Source organism: Parus major, chromosome 1A (assembly GCF_001522545.3).
Source record: "Parus major isolate Abel chromosome 1A, Parus_major1.1, whole genome shotgun sequence".
Classification (NCBI taxonomy): domain Eukaryota; kingdom Metazoa; phylum Chordata; class Aves; order Passeriformes; family Paridae; genus Parus; species Parus major.
The window spans coordinates 58703554-58725981 of NC_031773.1; the positions used below are offsets into that span (position 1 = coordinate 58703554).

The window sequence follows — 22428 nt, forward strand, 5'->3', positions numbered from 1 at the left end:
GAATAAGTCCCTGTAGTATTGATTAATCATTTTCCCAGACTGGTACAGCACGGTCTATCACCATCTGTGCATGTAGTCCTTCAGCCCCCTCCTTCAGTGCCTACTAGTGCCTGCTATAAAGCATTCCCTCTGAAACCTCTTTTTGCCCCCAGCTTCTTTTCATCCCCAAATCATGGCAAAGTTAAAGAAAAGCTGGTTCCAAGAAAGTGATTTGGAGACTAACTCAGTCTTTAGAAAAACAAAAACCAAAACCAGTTTTTTTTTTTCCCCTGGCTAACAGACTCCTGCTGACTCCAAAGCAGGAGTTTTGGAACAGCTTCTTCCTCAGCCCCAGGCAGAGGGAGGGAGTGTGGCCCCACAGCCTGGGAGGGGAGCAGGGAGCAGGAGCCCCGTATGGCGCAGCCTCCGAGTGCCTGCCAGGAGCCGGCAGCTCCAGCACAGCAGGAAGGCACCAAGGAGGGTTTATCAATTCCATCAAGAGTTTTGCCAGGATTCCCACAGAGCATTTTAACTGAATCACATCAGCATTTTTTAACAAAATCAGTTCCCCAGGAGAAAATTTCTCATGTATTCCAAAACACACAGCACTCTTATGCCTGCAACCCAATACACTGAACAAAATTGGTGTTTTATTGAAACGTAGGATGTTTAATATTATTCCAAATCCATTTTGTTTGCACTGATCCATTATATCTCGATCCCTCCGTTTTATAACTAGGAATCCAAATGTTTCACAATGGTTAACTCCACCTAGAAACTCGTATTATTGAGCTAGGGGATGTACTTCCAAATTGTGAAGGTTCAGGTATTTCTTTTTAGGTTACTTATATACATAAGATTTGTAGATCATAAAAGGCTTAGGTTTTTATAGTAATTAGAACCTTGATTCAGCAAGCAACTTTCAAAAGTGAAGAGTATGAAAGTGTGGGCTATATAACACTAAGAAAGAGCACAGAAGCTGCCAACACAGACTGCAAGGTGTGTTCAGTGTGTAGATTAATAATATACCAGAGAAGATAATTTACTGAAGCATCCTAATTTGGACAAGTAGCAATTCAGGGAGACACCAAAACACATGCTCAAGTTTGCTAATATTAAGCCCCAAGGAAAAAAAATGAAAATTATTCCAGATTGCAGAAACTCTCAAAGCAGTCTTATTACCTAGACAGATTAAACAGAACTATAGCCCTTAATGTCCTCATTTCTTTTACTCACCTGAACTATTTCTAGGGACAGTAAGTATTTGTAACAATATTATTGATATATATTTAGCACTACAGCCACAAGCATTTAAGCAATGCATAATAAATCATTTATTTCTGTAAATCAGGTCATTCCCAATTCAGTAAGAAATTCAGGGCTATGTCCCTAAATAACTCTTACATCACTTTTCTAACATCAGACTAGAAACTGGCATAGTCTCAGTAAGTTAAAAATGTTTCTTTACACCACTGTAGTTTCCAATGTTTTAGAGCAATAAAGAGACTAAGAAGCACTCCAAAAAAGCAATGGAAAGGTATTCTCTGAAAGTGTAGGGGCTGGTCAGCCCTGAATATTCAGTATTATACTTCTCAAAGCTAGTTAGTTGGCTTTATTTTTCCCTCAGTGTAGCACTGTTGTTCAGCTCACTGTAGCCAAGTGTAATGTATGTATGGTATGTAAGGTATGTGTAACATACCTTAGAGCTTCAGAGTAATTCCAAACAAGCAGATTACAGAGTACAATAGTGGAAACATGCCATGTAGAATGGATTTGAAATATCACTTCAAAGTATTTATTTGCTTACCACAACATATACACCCTGAAAGATCACACTTTTCTCCTCTCCATATCTGATATCCAAGAGTAAAAAATTTCAGCCACATGTCACAGAATTCAACATGCTGGGAGAAAATTAGGCCAAACTATACTTTTGCCAAATACTTGGTTTGGCCTTCCAACATGTCAGGTTTTCTGCTAAAATCCAAACATGAGATCCACATTTAATTTCTCATCTTACCTATGGAGGACAAGTATTTCACCAAATCAGTCAGCTACTTCTTACACCACTAACAGATAAGATTATCCTCCTTTGTGTCAGAAAGGACATGAGATGACACTGAACATCACATCCTCTAGAAAAAAACACAGCTTTCAGAAAGAGTTGTTCTGGGTATCAGGACATGAAGCTCTGTCCAGCTTCCAGGAGAAAGGAACAAGAAAATGCATTCTTAATGAAGCATATTAGTGAGACAAATGAGAGAGTTTCATTGCATTAAATCTTGTTTCCATGGGAAATTGAACAGAATTTACCCATTTTACAAAGCTGTTACTGTTCAATCAAATGTATTCCATTTAACTTGCAAAGACATGGGTTACCAGGACCCCTTGGCACCCTCAATGAAATTAAGTGTATTCACTTGTAGAAATCAACAGACTGATGTCAATGAAGAAATATTTTCTCAAGAATGCATCATCACTCACCCACACTGGATGAAACCTATTGTGTCTAATCAATGGCCTCCACATACAATTTGTAAAGCTTTTGAGAGAGAGCTCCCACATTGTGCTCAGAAGAGCACTGATCATTTTAAAGGGGACAGTAGAGAGCAGATCACCATCTTCAAATTTTAGTTAGAGCGAATAGCAGTGGTAGAAACTGTGAAGGTTGACAGTGACCTACTAGTAAAATAAAGTGTGGAAAATATGGCTCTAGACTTCAGACTTGCAAGAAATACTCATCCAGAAAAATATCTGTAACCACTTTATGGATATGAAACCTCAGGACCTTGTGGTTTCTGTTCAAGAGACAAAAAAGTCAGCTGGCTGCTCTCCAAACCAAAACCCACATGCATTAGAAATTTAAGGTACAAAACAGTTTAAATATATCTTTGTAATAGGTCACACCCAGAGTTCACTTTAGTAGAGTCCTGTCCCAGCTGATCACACTCCAAGTGCTTTAAAAGCAGTGTGGGGGCAAGAAACTTGTAGCAGAAGGTCTAAAATTCACATCCTTCTCTAAACTGTTGCAACTGATCCTAAAACCAAATAGATACTTCCATCTCAGGTAGTATACACATTCTCTACAAATATTAAAACTCTCATTGGCTAGTTTGCTTAAACAACACAAGAAGCATGAATTTTAGTATGACTTACTAGACATGGAATTAAAACATTTATTATAATCATTTTCAGATTTGTGACTTGCATTCCATTTCATTGAGTGTCTGCTTAGCACATTATGAAGTAAAGGAAATATGCTCCAAACAGTATTTTTTTTCTTGCCTTCACTGCTTTCTACAGCCAGACTTTCTATCTCATAAAGAATCGCTAAACACTCTTTACTTGAGTAAAAACCAGTGTTCAATGTTGCACATGGCATTCCAGATGACAAGTCATCAGTTTTATAATGGCAAGTTTCCAATATTGTTTCCCTTTGCAATCCAAGACAGTGTGTCAATAAAAATGCAGTAGATTAAATTATCCTCTTTTCAACACATATGCCTTTGAATTTATCCAGCATTTGAGGGTAGCTTGTGGTGAGCTATCCCTGGCAGGCAGCTAAGCACAACCCAGCTAGTTGCTCACTCCCTCCTCAGTGGAAGGGGAGAAGAGAATTGGAAGGACAAAAGAAAGAAATCTCCCGAGGAAAGATAAAAGACAATTTAATCAGTGATGGAATAAATTTTCCTAGTGATACAGAAGTATGAAGTGAAGTTTACTTAAAAGTAAACTACCATTTACTTCATGTCACCAGACTGTTAATAAGATGCATAAAATTCCAAAGTATTCAGATACATTCAGCAACCAGCCATTGGCATAGCCTAATAATAAACTCTATTTCTGTTGCATGTTTGATATAGCATGGGAGGCTTTAATCGTATTTTTGATTAGAAAAGCCTAATGTCAAACCAGGTGTGTAATTAAAAGCAAGAAACTGGTTTATTCAGCTGCCTGAACATCCCTTCTCTGAATTTTCCTTATACTTGACAGGTGAAACTGGTAGGGCAGCTTAAATGCCTACAGAAATCCAGTGCTTACTACTCAGCAAGCTTGAGGCACAAACCCACAGCATAAAGTACAGAAAGCAAGATGCAAATCTGAACTCGAAATGAATCAAGTACCAGATTTAAAAACAGAATATTTGAAGGATCCCAATTGTGCATGCATGATGAATTAATTTATGCTAAGAATTTACATAGAATAAAAATAGCTTATTCTTCTAGTCTTCATGACTGCAGAGATCACATGATTGCTTGCCTAATTAAAAGGCAGATATAATAAACTAATAAACCAAGGTGTGACAAGAGTGAGACACAAGAATCAACCCCATGCACAGCATTCTCAGTCCTGTTTAGATCCTTTAACTCTTAAACATACAAATTGTCACTTCTGAAAACTCAGTCTCACATTCACATTTTGAGAACTTCCATTAATTTTCCAATATGTGTGTAACTGAGACACATATGAAGCAAACCAATACAAAATCAAGTGGAAAAGCTTTACTGGCCCAGATTTATGCCGAGTTTCTACACAAAGCACTTCTAATTACTCTTAAACTTCAAAATAAAGCAAAACAAAGAACAACCAAAACCCACACAATATTCTATAGCTGAACATGGAAGAAACGGTAGCTTTTTTTGTTACCTGAACTATTACTTTCGGTTTAAAGTTACTATGGAAATTTTTTGACCTTGTGGTAGGTGATAACACACAATGATTTGACCCTAACAAGAATCTGGAGGCAACTGAAGTATTTGGAGGCCACCAAGCTTTCCCAAAGCATGTACAGCATCTATCTTGTTTTTTGTTCCCCCTTGCTTCACTGTCCCCACTCAGACCACTACAGACAGAAACAGAATTCAAATTGACCAAATCCACTCCTTGCCTGTGTTGACAGAAAGAGAGAGGGCACTGGAACTGGGAGAGGATCCTTTATAAATGCAACTGGGGAGAGCAGTGGAGCCTCCTTACCACCCTCACAGCCACTCCACCAAGACCAGAAGACATGAAGGCAACACTTCCTCTGGAAGCTAGTAATGTGCAGAAGGCAGCAACAGACCAGAGATCAAGTACAAGACCTATCACCACCAGATAGCTTTCAAATGCCCATCATTTCTTACACTTCAATACTGTTTTCCTGTAACTCTGCATGCTCCATATCATCATTAAAGAGAGTTTATTTGCCTTCAGACTTTTTTTCCCCCCACTCTAAGTACTTGTCCAGGAGGGATTTCTTGGGTAATCAAAATCATTCAGGGCTGCTATTCATCAAGTTGTATAATCTTATTCATAAAGTACTTGAGTCAGAAGCCCTCTTACTGCATTCTCTTCTTTCCTAGAATTCTCTTTCTTTTACTAGAACTTCACTACATCAAAAACCTCCTAATATAGTTCCTCAGCAGAGTTATGACCAGTTTTAGCTACTTCTTTTTATACCAGGCCTTGTGTTAAATGGCTTTTCTCAGAAGCCCTTATTTCACTCAGTATGAAGTAGCATGTGGCAGAGATTTAAAGACCAACACAGAACATGATTACTCATACTACACATAACCATGCCCAAGGAATTCCTCATCACAAGACATAAATTTCTAGTATCCATAGCTTTATTTAATGGAGGCTGAACAGAGGGTTTCCAAATAGAAAACACTTAAACTCATCAAATTCCTGAGTGATAAATAGATCAAATTTGGAAGACAACCCATGGAAAATATCATACATGCCTGACCTATTCTTGTGCTCTTCCATTATGACAGAGGGATACTCCAGATATGGCCACAAAATGTTTACTTCATTACAGGTTTCAGAAAGCTTTCCTCCTAGAGAGGACACCAGCCTCACCTGATGTGCTACAGGAAAATTGTCTAAAAATTCTTGCTAGTGCCGTAAGATCTACAGTGAGCAAGCAATCTAATTGGAGAAATCCCTAAATAATTTTAACTATTTTGTCAACTTTCACAGAGCAAAAATTGGAACTGTTTTTGCAATTGGAAATGGAGATTTTTTCTTTATCCCAAACTTAGCAGTTAAAAATTGATGCAGAATACATTACCCAGGTCCTCAAAAAACATTCCCCCAACCCTCAAATAAAAAAAAGGAAAAAAAAAATAAAAAGCACACAACTCAAAGCAGTCACACAAAATGCTTAAATCTCGCCCTACATGCAAATAGCATATTCCTGTAATCTTCACACTCATAGAAAGCTTTTTATGTTTATTGTCCAAACTCCTTCAGTTAATTTACAACTTTTTCAATGTTTTCTTCCTCTTACATAAATCTGAAGTTATCATATTTGTCCTGTACCTCTACATCAGTTGGTAACCAGCATTCTCCTTGAATTACTGTCCCTTCTCAACAACCACATATGTGTCTACTTATGTTCATTTGCATGACCACTGTCTTCTGTCTCTTCTCTTTCTGCATGCACATTCAATCATACAATTTTGAAAAAACATCCTCATCCACACCACAGCTAAGAATGTCCAAAGGCTGTGTTCCCTGACAGTGCTGTGCATTCTCTCAGAAATCTCACCAGTAAATAATAACTTGCTTTTATGCCAACACACTATCACCTACTTCCATTCAAGGCTACCTCCCTTTCACCAAAACCAAGTCTTGGCATGTAACAATCTCTCAGACTTCTAATAACCAGCAGGAGATCGGAGTTTATCTACCTTCCTTCCACCTCCAAAAGCGCTCCCTTAATTAGCAGATTTGTTACTATGCACACCACAGACATTTAGATTCCTAACCCAAACAAGCTTTAAACTAGTATTTCCCTAAGTTCTGCCACTGCTTGGATAAGTCTCATCAACTTGCTCTAAAAAACAACTTTTCATCTCAGGGTGACTTCCACCATCTTACACTTTTATGATTTCAGCATCCATCTCTCTGGCCTAGAACAAAATGGAACAAACACACCTGCACAGACTTATCCAGGTCACATTTGTGTGGAATGCTTCTCCAAAGGATGTGTGACTTGCCAGTTGAGCAAAGCCACCAAGGAAAGAAGTATACATGTTTCTCTCTCTGCATTAGAGGGGATAAAATTACCCCAGCACAAAGAATAAAAAACAATCTGTTGTTTCTTCTAGGAGGTTGTTCAGAGAAAGAAATTTCTCTTCATCCCTTTCCAGGCCAAGGACAAGGAAAACAATCTTTATTTCTGACACTACTTATTCATTGATTCCCTTCCAGCTAACCAAGCCAAGTATTTGGTTTTGCTTTCAAAAAAAAGTTGCTTTTGAACCCTGTCCTGTAGACAGCTGAATCAAAATGCTGACTTCAAATGATCAGCAGCAGTAGGCTCTGCCACAGACCCATCAGGCTTTCAGGCAAGCACCTTCACACCTTGTCCTCCATTAGGAAAAGGTTTGTCCAACACTGCCTTATCATGAAACACACAAAGAAACTTCCCAGCTACACTGCGTCAGCACTACAATGCCTGACACTGAACACCATGGTCTCATTTCTTTGTACTCCACTAGTTTCCTTAAATTATACTTTGAACTGGAGTCAGCTCCAACAGATGTATTTGCTTGATCCTACACAAACAATAACACACAGAACTCTCAACTAACAAGGCAGTTGCTAGTCAAAAATGTAAGATATGCAACCAACTCCCCCCCGTTTCCTGCATTTTTAGCAGCTCTAAACAAATAGCAGAAGGCTGTTGTAGTACTTGGGGTTGCTTCAGAGTGATCAAAGATAAATAATGAGGTTGGCCCTCCATTACCAACTCAATTCCAGTCAGTTTAAATCAGTTTAAGAAATGTCATGGCATTCCCAGACAAAAATAGACTCCTTAGGGTCTGACATTTCTCCCCTCCTGAAATGAATTGGAAATAGAGACTGAAACTATTATTGTGATATTAACAAGATTTTCTTCCAGCAGTAGATATTAATTGAAAGCAACTGTAGTTGAGGTGGTAGGAGACTGCTGCAACATTGCAACTTTAACAATAACTCTCCCAGGCACCAGCTTAGTTGTAGAACACATCAGACTCGCTTTAACAGCCAGATGGAATGGGAACTAGGGCAGGGGGAAGGCTCTAATGGCAGGTGTCATATTTTCACAAGGAAACTCCTTCCTGCTTCAACCCATCACAAGTCACCTCTTATACCTGAACACCCTAAACTACTATCACAGCTACATAAGCAAATGGCACAGCTAATGGGCACAAGTGAGATACAACAGTCAGCTTTAAAAGCCACAGGTTATCAAGGCAGACAAATGTGTGCAACACCTCTCAATCCATTGAGAGAATGAAGGAAGTAGTCTCAGTGTTCACTGAAAAATGCTGGATGCTTTTTAAGGTTAATAACCTATCATCTGACTGCTGGCCACTAAAGCTGCACTGTAAATCAAGAATCTTGTATTGTGGCACGCAAAACTGCACACAGTGCTCAAGGTGAGGCCACACTGGAGGAGAGGAGGAGAATCACCTCTCCTAACTATCTAGTGATGCTGTGGTTGATGCACCCTAGGATTCATCTGAATTCTGGTTGCTCCTGGCATTTCCATAGTTTCCAACACGGAAACAACATATTGTAGGATCAATAAATACTGAAAACAAAGTAATTACATTAAGAGTCGCCACACAAGAAATTCCCAGCTATGTCAATAAAATGAGCACTGGTTCAAGCTTCAGAGAAATGAACTTTGGCTCCAAGGCCAATAACCCCTACACTCAAGAGTTCCTATAAGCACCCTTTCTCAACTCTAAACCAGAGATAATTTACTAGTATATGGGAAAAAAATAGGGAAAAAAATTCAACTTAGTAACACAACTTGATCCAAGCAGTGTGTAAAACTGAAATAACAAGAACCAAAGCAAGCTAGAAACCAGCTGCAGAGCTGGACCTGTAAGGGAAATAGTGTTCAGCCTCCACTACAAAGCTGGGGCCAGAAGCAAGAACCTCTCCCCGACTACAGGAAAGTTAAACCATGTTTGCCTCCCATAACCCAGAAAGAGCATCTAGTGCTGCAAAAAATTAAACAGGATTGAGGATGAGGTAAAAAGAGAGCAACAAAGAAGCAGAACAAGAGTATTGCAGATGAGGGGAGACGAATAAGAGTGAATTATATGGGTTAGAGGACAGGAGAACACATAGGAGAGACAAAAAGGGTAATGCACAGAACAGTGGAGGAAGTGATATGCTGTGATCCTTTACAGGAAAGAAACAAAACCAACTTATGAGCCCTATGACAGGGGCTTCAAATAGCCAGACAGGGTGGTACAGAACACATGAAAAAACCAGAGTCCTTCCAAAATCCAAGACCTTCTCTCCAGATTTCATTCTGCGGGTAGTACTGTGTGCTTAGACTTTCCTCAACAGGCAGACAACAGAATCACCTGGCTTTACACTGTACATTCTGCACAGTGGTCATAGAATACATTAAACTCCCATTCTCTAGGTCAAAACTCAAATATTACTTTTCATCTTCAGCAATATTTTGAACAATTAAGCAATATTAAAATACAAAGTAAGGTGAAGATAACAATGTTGTTCCCACTATAAGTCTTTTGCTCAGTGAGGTGGGGGAAGGATGAAAGGAAAGTGGTAGAGAAACGGTGAGGACGTGCTCCAACGCCCAGCACTACTCAGCTGATGTTTTCCTCTTTTTACCAGCAACTCAAATTCAACAGACAGTAAAAATCCAGAGATAGCTGACATCTGACTGACTGCTGCAAAAAGCCCTGGTTTGACATGGACAGTTGTTGTCCATTCATTTCCCACCTTCTCTGGAAACACTGCTCTCCTACTAAGTTTGGATTATGAACCCGCCTTGCAAAACAGAGCCTAGACTATGGTTTGTAAATAATTTCATGTATTACAGTTTGCAGTGTATTATTCTAAAGGACATATCAAGACTCTTCAGTTGGCAGCTCTTAATTGATAAAAAAAAAATCCCTTCTCTAGCAGCAGGAAGTGAACTACCCTTCCATGACATCAGGAATCACTAACATTGTCAAAACTGATAAACGCCAGATTTCAAGCAGTTTGTGGGCAACACTTCTTGGCCTCTCTAACTGCAACTATGCCCCTCCCCTAGCCAGACCTCTACACAAGACCTGAAAGCATCATGGTCTCCACACAAACACTTACCATGAGTAAGAAAGAAAAAATAAAAGGAAGAAGAACCCCAAATTAAAACAAAAAACCCCCAAGCAATCCTGCACAGCCCTTCTTAGCTGCAAGAGGCTGGTTCTTGCTCTAAAGCATTCAGTGCTTCTAGTAACTCTGACAACATAGAAAATACTTCCTCCATCTTGTCCTGTTAAAGTAATCAATAGTTTTGTATAATACAAGAAATAGAGCTTATTGTCCCTTCCTAACTATTGTAAAATGGTAAAGTACTATTTATCCAATAAAGCTGATTTGAGAAAAACAGTTCTTGAGGTATCTTCATAGTTATGAAACTCCTGAAAGTTTTGTATTCTGTATCATTGCTATAATGGACTTTTTCGAGTTAATCATGTCAAAAACATTCAACAGATCAAAACAATTGAGTGTGGCAGAGCACAGTGATCATGACACTTCTGACCTCCACCCAGGTATTTTTTCAGCTCTTAAATTAACTTTTGCATAGAGAGGGAGAAAGACACAGGAAATATTGAGGTTACAAGTACGTGAATAGAAACTGACTCACCACAGTCCTTTGCTTGTTGGGCAGGAAGACTCTAACAATAGGCTTCTGTGGAGACTTAGGGTTATTCCGTGACATATCAGGGTTTTGATAAACTGAAAGGGATGAAGGTGCTAGAAAGAGGCTAGAGGAGGAAAATGATGCAACTGTGTCTGTTGAAGCTGAGCTGGAGACAGAGAAATCAGTTCCATTCCCCATGGATTCCAGTAACTGCTGTTCTCTCTGCTGTAGAGCATCAAGCTTGCTGGTGTACTCCTCATAGGCCTGTGAAGGAACAGCAGCTGTTTTAATCATGTAGTAGCCGCAGACAAAACCAGAAATCTCAATTTGGAACAAGCATGAAACAAAACACTTCCTAAACTAATACAAAATTCCCAGGAATAGAACAAAATGATCTGGTCAAATTTTTCAGGGCACAATAAACAACATCATGTTAAACCTTCCGAACCAACAAGTAATGTTTTAATAAATTAAATGAAGGAAAGGATCGAAGAAATTGTAAGCTACAGTTTCAAAACACCTGCACTGAAGATTCTAATTCACAACCACTTATCTTTAACCAATATTGTCAGCTGCATTGCTGAATTACTGTGCTCCAGATAAATTTATCATTCTGTTGGAATGACAGTTAAATACTTCTGATGCAATAATTAAGAGAAAGCTCAAATCTGCTTTTTATCATCTGTATCTGACTCTTCACCTAGCTCACTGTTCACTATCCTTCACTTATCAAACAGTAAAAAAAACATTTTTTATTTAGAACATAACAGTTTGCCCATCTCAAAGCCATCCAGAAACATGAAAATGTGATCCTTCGAAAGTTTAACATCTTTTCAGCATGCTTATGTAAAACCTGATTACACAGATCAAGTATCTTAAACAATTGAAAACATCAGCAATACTACATTTACCCATTACTTCTTTATTAAATGTAATCAAGTTAAACATTATTGCCAAGATCTATAAAACAAATATATAATCAGTATACATTTTTCTTTAAAGTTTGTTACCTGCAACTTTGTAACAAGAAAATTTTGATCGGTATCCAATACTATTGATACTATATGAACCATTCATTCAGTATATAAATTAGCAGAATAGCTTTAAAAACCTTAATCAGCTAAGCAATGTGTGTTTCACACTACAGAAGCAAGTCAGTGTTAACTGACAGGTTTAGACCTTGTTCAGATCTTTACAGAAAAGAAACAACAAAGATCTTCCAAAGCTAACACGTAAGCAGCAAGGAATGGAATTTTCTCCTTTCCTTTATAGCAAGACCAAGATCCATACCAATATGCATAAATTCTTCAGTGATATTTTCAAGTATATTTATACAAAAGAAAAATGCTTTCTGATTCTGTTTTTTAAAAATTACTTATTTTATTTGCTTTCCTACTTTTTTGTTCATAACTGTTGCTAATTAATGTTACAGGAGAACTGAACTGACCAAAAAGTCTGCAGCATCTACATGTAGAAAAAGAAAAATAAGGAGAATAAACAAACAACATTCAGTAGTGCAGCCACAAGTACTACATTTCATTAGGAATTTATTTCTCCGTGTTAAATGTGCAGGCTCATCCAAACTGCTCTTGCTGTGTAAACAGTGGTTTATCCTTCCCTTTTTAAGAAAGCTTAGCATACTGCCAGGATGGACCTATGTTCAAAATGTGTCATCATCCCCACACTGTTAACAAAGAAAATTATAATTTCACAGTGAGGACTAATAAAGAAAAGGCATTTTAAAGAATGGTGGTGAACATCACAGTTGAAAATTCTAAGCTTTATGGGTTTCACTTCTAATAAACATACATTAGTTGCAAGAATCTGAGAACTATTTATTATTTCTTTTAAAAAATGAAGATGTCTAGCATTTCACAAATAGACTCCAAACTCTGCAACTTAAAACCAAAACATTTTCACTCTAACCCAATTGTATTGTCAAAAGTAAATGGAAAGATTACCTAACTATAAATAATGGCATTTTCTGGCTGTACAGTAACATGTGTCTCTCTTACTTCCAGGATCAACTTTGCATGGAAACTTGAGCAAAAGCTCCATGTGTCAAGAATTATTTTCAGTAAACAAAAATTAGGAAACATAAACTGTTACCATTTCACCAATACTGAAGTTCTAAATACTTACTTCCCTTTCTCATGAACATTGCAAAATATTATTCAAACACACGCAACATTACATTGCTTCCGGACACTTGTGGGTTTAGTTCCTTCACAAAATTACACACAACTTTCAAAATATTCAATCCTACAATGTTTACATTGGCAGCTTAATCTGTCACTAATGAAAACTCAAAGTCAAATGATTTATCTTAAGAGAATAAACAATGAGTATGGAAAGCTGGGAGCTGCAGCTGGCTTTGAGCTCTATACCACTGATTTATGCAAAAAGCTCTATATTTTTTCTGAGAACAAAGGCTCTCAAGTACCATACCATTATTTGGTATCATAGCAGAAGATCCCACCATAAAAATAAAGCAACTAGAAATGTGTTGCTGGATGTTAAATACATTTTTCTCTTTTTTAAAAAAATTCTTCTTGTTCAAAAGAAGCTACAGTACGTGCAGCAGAAACAGAAGCTCCAACAAAAGTTCATTTCACGAAGGTTAAGTACATTGGGGAAACAAAGTTTTATCTGATGATTAGCACCAATAGACCTTACAAAAACAGCAGCACCAAGTCAAGACAGAATTATTCTCTAGAGTTAGATTCAAAGATTGTTACATCAGCAAAGCTGACCTATGGCAAGTATTTCTACCTAAAAGAAGGATCATGTTGCAGATTTGGCCTGTCTACTAAACTGACCTGCAGCAGCACAGCTACCTTAGCAGACAGGCATCAACACCTACACAAACTTTCAAGTCAGTCAAGGCCCTCTGGGTCAACTATGAGGTTGATTTCTGACAGTGTTTTTCAAAAACAAACTAAAAGGATTAAAATTAAGTCTCTACAGAATCAACAACATGAAAAATATTAAGACAAATATTCAAACAAATCATTAAATCAAGGATTCTAAAGGCATTTCAGAACAAAGTGTTTAGGAAATCTAGTCTGCAATGCAATCCGTTTACATATTGCCATTAAGGAGTAATGTGCTACATAAAACTTAAATCTTGCTTGATCCAGAATCACAAGAGAGAAAAAAAGGGTCAGAAGATATCTGCAGAAGTCATCTAGTCCTAACACACATTTAGCACAGAAATAATTTTTAAGTTCAATGAGGTTGCTCAGGGCCTTGCCAAAGCAAGCTTTGCAAGTCTTGAAAGATGGAGAGCCCACAACCTCTGGGCAGCCAGTTCAGAGCTGAAACCCCACACTCACAATGAAGAATTGTCTCTTATGAAATTAACTTGATGCTCACTGTCTCTGACACTTCCCCTTCCCCATTTGCTGTGTGGGTCTTGGAAGAGTCTGACTCTCTAGGTTGAAAGAGCCTGCAGATTCCTCCTGAAGCTTCTCTTCCCCATGCTGGACACCACCCCAAAGCAGCCACGCAAGTAAAGAGTGGATGGGTGCCTCTTCATTTGCTGCTGCAGCCCAGTGTGCAGTTTGCTGCTGGTATCCTGAGGGTGGCTCATTGACAGCTCAGATTGCTCCCAACTTGGTGTGATTTTACAAAGTTTCATTTCACAAAGTATATACTTGAAAAGTTGAATATTAGATTAAAATCAGCACAGCTTGTCAATCTACACATAATCCTATGGCTATCAAAAATAGAACAAAAAGTGAGTTTTCATTACATTGCATATCAGTATATTTGCACATCATATAGTCTCATACATGTGAGAACACCCCTAAAATTTCAGCTAATTAAAATGCATCAATGTCTGATAAGCTGCAAACTCCAGCAAAAGCATTACAAGATGGCATGTTTATATTCAATGTGCACAAATGCCAAAATATGACTGCTCTCTTATTCTGCTGTATATATTCTGCTATTCTAACTGTTGTATATACTCAGGAGCAGCAGCCTTAAAGTTACTTAAATGTAGCAACCTACTGACAAAATAAAAACTGACCTCAGAAGTCAACAGAATTTGAGAGATGTTATGTGGATGTGCCAAAAGAGTTCTGTTAATAAAAAAAAAGGATTTTCTTAAAAACATGCATATTTTTTTTCCCTACATGTCATTTGTATTATATTTGAAATTTGCTTTCTTGGGCCATGACCAGGCTATACATTCTAGTGAAATCATCTAAGGAAATAAAAAGCAACAAGAAAATTAAAAAAAAAAAATTTAATCTGTGAGACTCCCCAGTAGCAAAATTTGGTTACCCCTTCTCTCTGCCCCTTACTACATTTGGTTAGAACACCAAACTCAAGCAAATAACTGTTTTTGCCATAGTCTCTCTTCCTCATTCAACTTTAGCTAATATCCACACACTGCAAGACTCAAAAGCCTAAACTACAGATTCCTGGTCTTTGAAACTAAGATTGTGGTTCTATTTAAAAGATGTCTGACCTTTTAGGCTGTTGATCAAATGCAAATCCCACTAAGTTAAATGGGAGCTGAAGATAGACAGTAACATACGTCATGATTTCTTCATTTAGTAAGACTCCTAAATCTGTACTTAGTCTAACTTTAGACACTCCAGTTTTGGTCCAACATATTTGAACAGCATCTGTTAGGAGGCTGGTAAAAACCAGTCTGAAATTCCCCAGAGGGCCACCAGGTTTCCCAGTGTCTATATGCAGTGTTAGCGTTTTCCTGGAATCCCACAGTCTGGAACAATCTGAGATTCATCACCAAGATCTATTTTAGACAGTATCTGCATGCTGCTGCAATAAGCATACTTCAGATCAGCAAAGAGGTAATCTTCTTTAATTAACTAATTTGACCTCCTGCATGGATTCTTCAGATATACAGGAATAAGAAATTAAACATTCTCCTGACATTCAACAGCCAAACTCCCAAAACTGAGAACAGCAATGCCTCTGAACAGAACACCTCCAGGCAAAGAGAAAGCCAGGAAAAAAATAAAAGTCACAGTAGCTGGGGGCAAATACACATCTACCCCCACGATTCTCATTTTAAATTGCTTCCAAGAGTAGGAGTAAGAAAGAGAATGATTCCTTCAATACAGCATTAGAAAGCTGACCGAGTTCGAAAACTTCGTTTGATACCACTGTAATTCTATACATTTGCATACCATTTCATTTTGGGTGGAGTCCAAACAAAAAAAACAACAAACCAAACAAACCCCAAAAGACCTGGCAGCTTAGTCTTGGACTGTTAACTGAAGTAACCAACAGGTCCAGAATGCAACCTCATCCCAGACAAGAATTTACATGCAAATGGGCAAATACTGTTTCAGTTCTCACAACTAAGTGCTGGTAGGTAATACTGTACACATGACTATGGGGCAAAAAGGACACACAGGAGTCGGGAAGTTTAAATAGGTAAGGCCTCCCTGAACAGTCATTAAGAGTCTACAAAGGCTAACAAATCTGATTAAGTCATTTAAGCACGATCCCTTCCTTCTAAGTTTGAGCTGAGTGCTTTTGGCCAGCCTGGGTCTGTGCAACCCATTTCAGTTTGTACACAGCATTTGTTACCAATATACAGGCCGTTACTCTCCTTTCCCTAACTCAGCTTATCCTTTTCAGCAGTATTTTGTTGGTAGAGACAAAAGAAATATAAATTTTGATGGCTGTCCTAAAGAATATACAACCACATATTTTAACCATTTTTGCTAAGTGAATCCCAGGTTTTCCCAGTATCAAAATAGCAGCCTTCTTTGCAGTAAATATTTCCAATATTTACAATGCTTAGACAAACCCTTAGGAAAAGGGTTTTTCCATGATGAGTCACAAACTATATATTTTGGGAAACAACACTTCAAGGACTGATATAACGCAGTAAGAAATTATGTGGGAAGACAAAAATCATTGATGTTTTCAGCTACTGAGATACAGAGTGCTTCCAAAAAGTGTGGTAAAATCTACCGAGAAGCTTCTGCAGCCTCTTTTTTCCGGGAGAAAATAAAAATACAATTAATAATATTTCTGTAACTACTGAGTCAAACAGTTATTTCAAATATTTGGAGCACCTCTCATATGAAGACAGGGTGAGAGAATTTGGGTTCTTTGGCTTGAAGGCGGCTCCATGGAGATCTTACAGCACCTAAAGGGACCTTACAGGAAAACTGGAGGGAGGCTTTTTACACAGGCATGCAGTGACAGAACAAGGGGGAATGGCTTTAAATTAAAAGAGGGCATGTTTAAATTAGATATTAGGAAAAAATTGTGAGGGTGGTGATGCATGGAACAGGTTGCCCAGAGAAACCGAGGACACCCCATCCCTGTTCTAGGTCAGGCTGGATGGGGCTTAGAGCAGGTTGGTCTACTGAAAGCCCATGGTGGGGTGGGGGTTGGAATTTGATGATCTTCAGCTTTGCTTCAAACCCAAACCATTCTGCGGTTTGACAGTGATTTCCAGAGTTCTGTTTGAGCTGAGGTAACACACGGCAAATGGGAGAAGTTAAAAGCCAAGATTATATAAGAAGAAAATTTGGCTACAAGCCATTTTTGGATTTTAATACAGTCATTGCTTACTAGATTTATTCTTTCTTCCAGACAGAACAAACAGAAAAGTTTTTCTTACCATCATATTAGAGAACATTGACAAGAATTCCAAAGCTATCACTAATTATAATAATTAGAAGAAAATTGTGTGGTTAATGACAAGTGTTCTTTTCTTTCTTCTGTACATTTTGTTTCCTCCCCCTGTACCTCAGACACATACTCAGAAGTCTCTCTGCAGCTTTGGTCTCCCTCCTGAGCCCTAATTTTCCTGCACAGGGAGGACCAAGACAAGCAACTTGCTGCCCTCCAGCTTCACACTACATTTTCCATCCAGGCTTGCATGCTCTGCTCTATTTCCCCTGCTGCACACTCACCTTTGTAAGACCATCACTGAGGAGTGATGGATCAAGGCAGGGAGACACCCCTAAACCTGAGTATCCCCTCTTGCAGGAAAAATTAAATATATGCTGAACTCAACACAGCACAAGTCAATCACTTTCAATATTTCAAGAAAAGTATTCCTCTTTCATAGTCAGTTGATGAAACCTGAAATGATGGCTGCAACAACAGCTGCCAGTTTTAAAGTTCTTTTGACATAAAATGCATTGACACCCCCTCCTGAATTTTGGGGGAAAAAAATGAAATAAAATCTGAGGGGGGCGAAAATTTTGTCTTCACTCTCAGATGAACACAGAAACAAAAGCTTCTGTTTCTTGAGCAACTGTGACTAAGGCATAAATTCCTTTTTATTTTTAAATGAGATATGTTTTATATTCAATGCACAAACAATTTGACTATAACCTTTGAATGCTCAATTTTCAGAATTATTTTCTTGTTGAATTCTTCACCTTTCTCATGAGCTTCTGCTTCCCCCATCCCTTCCTTTCACTTTTAACTGAAAGGCAATGTTGTCACTAGGTTCAACCACAACTTCATTTGACAGTTCTTCAGAGGCAGCTCCAACACAGGCCAAAAGCCAGTGCACAAGGTGCTGCAAGTTTTGTGAACATAAGCAGGTAGTGAGAAGTGTAGTAAATGAAAGATGTAAAGCCAGGCAGAAGTACAAATGAACCAAACAAAACCTATGATACTGAAACTCTACATACTGGAAGATGAATGGATAGCTGTCAAACTTGTCAGAAGAATAAAAATAGACATGGTTTTGCAGGAGGCATTACAATTAAACTAGATGTTTACATCTAGTGGAAGGCAATATTGGTGAAAGCCAAACTGGTCATTTGCAGATGCTTACCTAGCATTTAGTTTTGGCTAATTTCAACTTTTGCTAAAAGAAGAAAACATGCTTGCTGATAGCTACATCAAGAGATGATCAAGAGGCACAATTTACTCTCTTAAGGAGTCCTTAAGAATCACTCACATTTTATGGAAGATGGAAAGAGGTCAGAGCAGCAGAAGGATTTTAAAATCAGCATCAATACAGACTGAGGGACAAAGGGATAGAGAGCAACCCTACAGAATAGGTACTGGTGAATGGAAAGTTGAACATGAGCTGGCAAGGGTTGGACATGAACTGGCACTCACAGCCCAGAATCTTATCAACATCCATCCATCCATCCATCCATCCATCCATCCATCCATCCATCCATCCATATCTTGGACTGCAACAAAAGCGGTGTGGCCAGCTGGCCAAGGGAGGCGATTCTGCCCTTCTTGTGAGACCCCACTGGAGTGCTGCATCCAGCTCTGGGCTCCCAACCTAAGCAGGACAGTGACCTGTCGGAGTAAAAAGGAAGGCAACAAAGACGATGAGAGGGCTGAAGCACCTCTCCTATGATGACAGACAGAGAGCTGGGGTTGTTCAGCCTGTAACAGTTAAAGGGCCTTTTGATAATTAAAGTGATCTATCAGAAAAATGGGGACAGACTGTTTAGCAAGGCCTGCTGTTACAGAACAAGGGCTGATGGTTTTAAACTAGAAGAGGGTAGATCCAGACTAGACATGAGGAAGAAAACTGTGTTTGGTAGAACACTGGCACAGGTTACCCAGAGCGGCGGTGGATGCCCCGTCCCTGGAAACATTCAAGGCCAAGTTGGATGGGGCTCTGAGCAACATGATCTAGTTGAAGATGCCCTGGCTCATTGCAGGGGGGGGGTTAAACTGGAAAACCTTTAAAGATCCTTTCCAATCCAAACCATTCTATGAATCTAAGGCAACAAAGGGAAAGGTAATGCAGTTCAAGTAACACACTAGCAAAATTATCCATACAGACTCCGGGTAAAAGCAGGACTGTATTGCAGCCAGAAATGAGTTTTTGGCAAAGCAATAAAAATAGAAAGATCAGAAGATGATGGATGGAGTCTGAGTTCCATTGCCTTCCCACCCGAGTGTTTTGGTGAGAGTAGAGATCACATCAATACCCAGACAAACACTACAGGTAAGAGCTTAAGGGGAAAGAGGAGCCTTCCACGGAAGTCAGTGATGACACCCAGGTACAGAACTTGAGCCCCAGACCCAATACCACACACTAACTGTACATGGAAAGTTTGTTATTTCTAACACAGGTCAGATAGACATTTTTTTATTTGTTTCAAAACTACTGTGTTTTTCTAGTTCTGCATTTCCTAGAGGCAAACATGCTCTTTCACACTTTACCATACTATATTCAAAACGTTTTGCATATAGCTTTGTCCGTCTATGCTGCAACCAGAGTTTTCCTGGCCCTTTCTCTGATGTGATGGAATACAGAAGTCAAAACAAGAACTCTAGCAGTGACAGGTTGGATTCAGATAAACTGCTGCCAAATAAATGCTAAGAACAGAAAGCAAGCCCTGTCATGACCAAGTCAAAAGGTGGGAAAGGCACAGAAAGGACCCACTAGACAATCCCTGCTGAATAGAAATGAACAGTCAAAGGTAGAGAGTAATCTTGCTTCTAACTGGATCTGGCTCTCAGTAATAGAGTTTGGGGTTTTGGGGTTTTTTTCACACTTTAGCTCTAGCACAGGAAGTCTACACACTAAACAAATTACAGGTCTACAGCATTTAATACTGTTCACCTTGATAAATGCATTTGAGGATGAGCTAATCTATGCTAGTGACCATCCAAATAAAAAGTTCCTTTCCTCTCTCACACCATCTTCTAGTTCTTGGCTCACAGCTGCAAACTCTATCCCTTCCCTAATCTTAATCACAGTTTTGGGGCTCACTGCCTTCATCATGATCAGGTTTAAACTACTATCTGGATGATAAAGTAATCCAACAAAACCAGGGTATTTTCCTTACAGATTAGTGACTGGTAGTGGCTTAGTCACTGCCAGTACTGCAAGTACCTGAACAGAGGAAGCAGAGGAACCACACAGCAAAGAGCTGGAAAGAACAAGCTTTTCATTTCAACCATGGTGGGCTCTTTCCACAGGACTGTCTCATGGGACAACAACTGCAAAAGCACAATGTAAGCCCCTTTCACCTTCCTCCCAATGGCTTGTGTCTCCCTAGTCAGTACCAGCACTACCTGTCCCAAGATGTGCTCATGATCCAGTGGAACTCACTGCAACAGAGGAATACCCTGCTCTGCCTCACAGGGCTGCCCTAGCACACTGATGAGACAGAGCTGGAGCTTCACCTCAGTAGCACATGGATCTTCTGAACTTAAAAATCTGCTTTCAGCTTCATACTTTGTGGTCACCAACTATTTCAGACATACTCTTCATGCTGTCATAATCATTTCCCAGTGCATATTTACGACTGCAAATGCTCTTTTCCCTATCAATGATCTACACAACACAGAGCTTCCAGTAATGGATCTTGGTTTTAGTTTCAATAAAAGCAAGTGACAAATAGCTGTGATGAACTAACAACTTCCCTACCTTAAATCCAGACTTAGTATAGACTAAGTTCATTTCTGTTGTGGTTTGATACACAATCTAACGAAACCCACTTGCATGTGGCAATAATAAATCCAGATATATGGAATGAACCGGTCCTTGTGAAAACAGAGGTGTGCTTAAATATAGCAGAGTGGATAAAACAGTGATAGCACTGATTCAATACTCCCATTTCACATTAGCAATAAGTAAAGCAACCACCGAGGGCCTCATTTGACCTTAACTGTTAAGGACGTAATGTCAACATTTGTATAATCAACTTGGTGCCCTGCTCTAATATATTAAGATAAAAGCTAGAAGTACCTCAAATAATGAAATCTTTATTTTTAATTACCCAGCACCTTTAGGCAGCAATTACAAAATAAAAGATTACAAAAGAAATCTGATTGACCTCCAGTTACTTCAATACTTGAGAGAAACAAGAAAAGGGCAGGTTTGAAGCACATGATGCCCGTTCAGTTCCTAATAGAGGCAACTTTTGCATGCATCTCTCTAATCTCTTAATGGTCCTATGTCAACGCAACTCTATGAATCTGGAGTGATGAAAGAATACAGACACTGAATTTGTAGTCTAGTTTACAAATTTAAAATGGCTTAAAATTTTCACTCCACCCCACAATTTTATTCGTTTCTGTAAGAAGTCCCCTTCTACTAATGCAATATTTTGGATTATACATGACCATTTTTCAAAGACAAAAAAAGGGAAGTTAACTGCTTTAAAGGCAAAGTTAGTCTTAAAAAAATGTTTTCATGCATATACATTGGCTTTTGACAGAACATGACTTCCTCCATTATAAACACAATCTTTTCTCTCCTGGCCCCTACAAAGCAGCTTGATATTTCTATTGCACCAACATTATTATTACACCATGCCACTGATCCTCCCCTACTGAATCCCCTTATATCTCTTAGAAGATCTGAGTTCAGTTTGCAGTGCACAAGTATATTCCCTTTTATTAAAGGTGTTCTCAGTTTTAACCTCAGAAGCTTCACATAAGATTAAGATAACATTACCCACATCTGTCCACATTTGTTTGAATGTAAACTTACCTCTAAATATATTGATGGTGGGTTATGCTCTCCTCCAAATTTGTCTAGCAGTGCTTCTATATGTTCTTGTGTCAATTTAATCATCTGTTTAATGTTCCACACCTAAAACAGAAAATTAAAATTTTTAATCATCACAGGAAGCCTACAGAATCTGTCCTAGAATAAAACAAGAATCTCTCAATATTTAATAAAAGAAGTCCAAAATAAAAAAAATTAATTATCAATTAATGAGAGCAAAAGGTTATCCTGTTCATCCAGTGTTAGCAATAGTTTACTTCTGAAATAAACTGAAAAGACTTACATTTGGTCTTAAAATTCAGGACCTACTGAATAAACAACTTCTAAGAATGGCTTGTTTTTCTTG

General features: G+C 38.6%; 1 protein-coding gene across 4 annotated transcripts in view; it reads right to left on the reverse strand.

Annotated features, from left to right (window-relative positions):
• The window catches only part of BRAF (B-Raf proto-oncogene, serine/threonine kinase), a 65955-nt gene extending 43768 nt beyond the window's left edge, over window positions 1-22187 (reverse strand). For 2 of the 4 annotated variants that reach the window (XM_033514815.1, XM_015628184.2), the window contains exons 1-2: window positions 22065-22187; window positions 10634-10894 (exon numbers count right to left, since the gene is read on the reverse strand). In XM_033514815.1, the coding sequence (XP_033370706.1) occupies window positions 10634-10894; window positions 22065-22148 (345 nt within the window). In that variant the 5' untranslated portion in view covers window positions 22149-22187. Of the gene's footprint in view, window positions 1-10633; window positions 10895-14663; window positions 14685-22064 lie in introns of those variants that run through there. The other 2 variants (XM_033514816.1, XM_033514817.1) reach the window with 2 other exon arrangements.
• Between the last annotated feature and the right edge of the window lie 241 nt (window positions 22188-22428).